General features: G+C 39.9%; 1 protein-coding gene across 1 annotated transcript; it reads right to left on the bottom strand.

Moving 5' to 3' along the window:
- Nucleotides 1-265: 265 nt before the first annotated feature.
- On the bottom strand, nucleotides 266-1,213 carry LOC134405391 (olfactory receptor 6M1-like). Its single transcript, XM_063136637.1, has one exon. The coding sequence runs from the start codon at nucleotides 1,211-1,213 to the stop codon at nucleotides 266-268; it is 948 nt and encodes a 315-aa protein (XP_062992707.1).
- Between the last annotated feature and the right edge of the window lie 573 nt (nucleotides 1,214-1,786).

Below are 1,786 nucleotides of genomic sequence, written 5' to 3'. Positions count from 1 at the left end.
GGTGTAAGTGGGTGTCAGCTGAGCTCCTACGGGGAGCACATTCCAAAAGCTGGATGCTACAACCAGTGAGGACATTACTCTGGTCACCACCAAAGCAATCTCAGAAAGTGGTGAACCAGAAAAAGGACCTCATTGACATGATCTCAGTGAATAGGCATGTTTGTGTGGGAGAAAGCATTTCACCATGCCAATCTGTGTCATACAATCTGTGTCCTTAAAACTATTATCTGACTTTCAGAGTGACAAGGTGTTTTGAAAGGTTACGTCAGCCATCTTTTATCTTGGAGATTATGCTCTTTAAGACATCTCTGAACACTTCTTTCATTTGTTCATTTCTGAGACTGAAGATGAAAGGGTTCAGTAAGGGTGTCAAGATGCCAGAGAAAATGGCTAAAGCTTTGCTCATGCTCATGATGTCATTCTGAGATGGCCTGACATAAACAAAAATGGAGATTCCATAGCCCATGGAGACAACGGTGAAGTGGGAGGCACAGGTAGCAAAAGTCTTTTTTCTGCCTTCGGCAGAAGGGATCTTGAGAATGGTACTAATTATGTAGATGTAAGAAGTAGCTGTAAATGAGAGGGAACCAAGCAATAGAATCAATGAACTAATGAAGTCAACAAACTCAATAAGACTGATATCCTTGCATGCAAGGTGCAGCAAAGGGGCACTGTCACAGAAGAAGTGATTAATGACATTAGGTCCACAGTAAGGCAACCTTGCTTTCAGCACTGTTGACAAGAAGACAGACAGGAACCCACCAATCCAAGATCCAATCACCATCTTGACGCAAACTGTCCCAGTCATGAGGGTAGGATACCTAAGTGGATAGCAGATGGCCATGTAGCGGTCAAAAGACATAGCAGCAAAAAGGATGAACTCTGTGGAACCCATGAAAAAATAGAAGTATGACTGAGTACGGCAGCCAGCAAAGGAAATGGTTTTCCTTTCAGCCAGGAGATTGGCCAACATTTTAGGCACTACACAGGTTGTCATGAATATCTCGATGAAGGATAAGTTGCTGAGAAAGAAATACATAGGGGAGTGGAGGCGATGATCAATGCCAATGAGTACAATGATGAGCAAATTCCCCAGCACCGTCACTAGGTAAATAAGGAAGAAAACTATGAAGAGAGTAATCTCCAAGTCTCGTTCATACACAAATCCAAGTAAAAGGAATTCAGTGACTGTTGTCTCATTTTCTGTTTCCATGCTGTAACATCTGGAATGAAGGAAGAAAACAATGGAATGCATTTGAAACTCTATGCTAAACAAAAAATCAGGATGTTCTTCTTCCATAGGAAAGCTAGGATGAAGAACTACTTCCAGTCAGATAATTACATTATAATTACATGCTGATTATGTAAAAAAGCTTAGAGATGGTAAGCAAATAGTAGTTGTGGTTTTCATTTTAATTTATGCAGCTTTAAAGGGAAATTATACTTTTCCTGTTTCTTGGAATGAATGGATGAGAGTAACAGAGAGGAAAGGAGAGGAGACAGATGAAACACAAACTTTTGCTCTTTTTGCTCTTTGTCTGAGATTTAGAAAGGAAGTATCAATATACAATTGTGGTCATCTCCTAAATTTGTACTTCATATGTGTAGAGGTTTTGAACTAGCTAAAATAAATTAAAATAGAGTGACTAGAAGTGGACTGTAAGGGTAATAAGGCTAAAAACCAGGATTCGGGTTGCAATCCAATAGGATTACACATTACCTTATGCACATTACCTTATGCATATTCGGGTTGCACATTACCTTATGCATATTCTCCACTGAACCC

Source organism: Elgaria multicarinata, chromosome 11, assembly GCF_023053635.1.
Source record: "Elgaria multicarinata webbii isolate HBS135686 ecotype San Diego chromosome 11, rElgMul1.1.pri, whole genome shotgun sequence".
NCBI lineage: Eukaryota > Metazoa > Chordata > Lepidosauria > Squamata > Anguidae > Elgaria > Elgaria multicarinata.
This window is presented reverse-complemented; position numbering and strand designations above follow the sequence as displayed.

What these genes read in the sequence shown, in the direction of transcription:
- LOC134405391 (XM_063136637.1), bottom strand. Translation starts at nt 1,213, where the DNA reads ATGGAAACAGAAAATGAGACAACAGTCACTGAATTCCTTTTACTTGGA.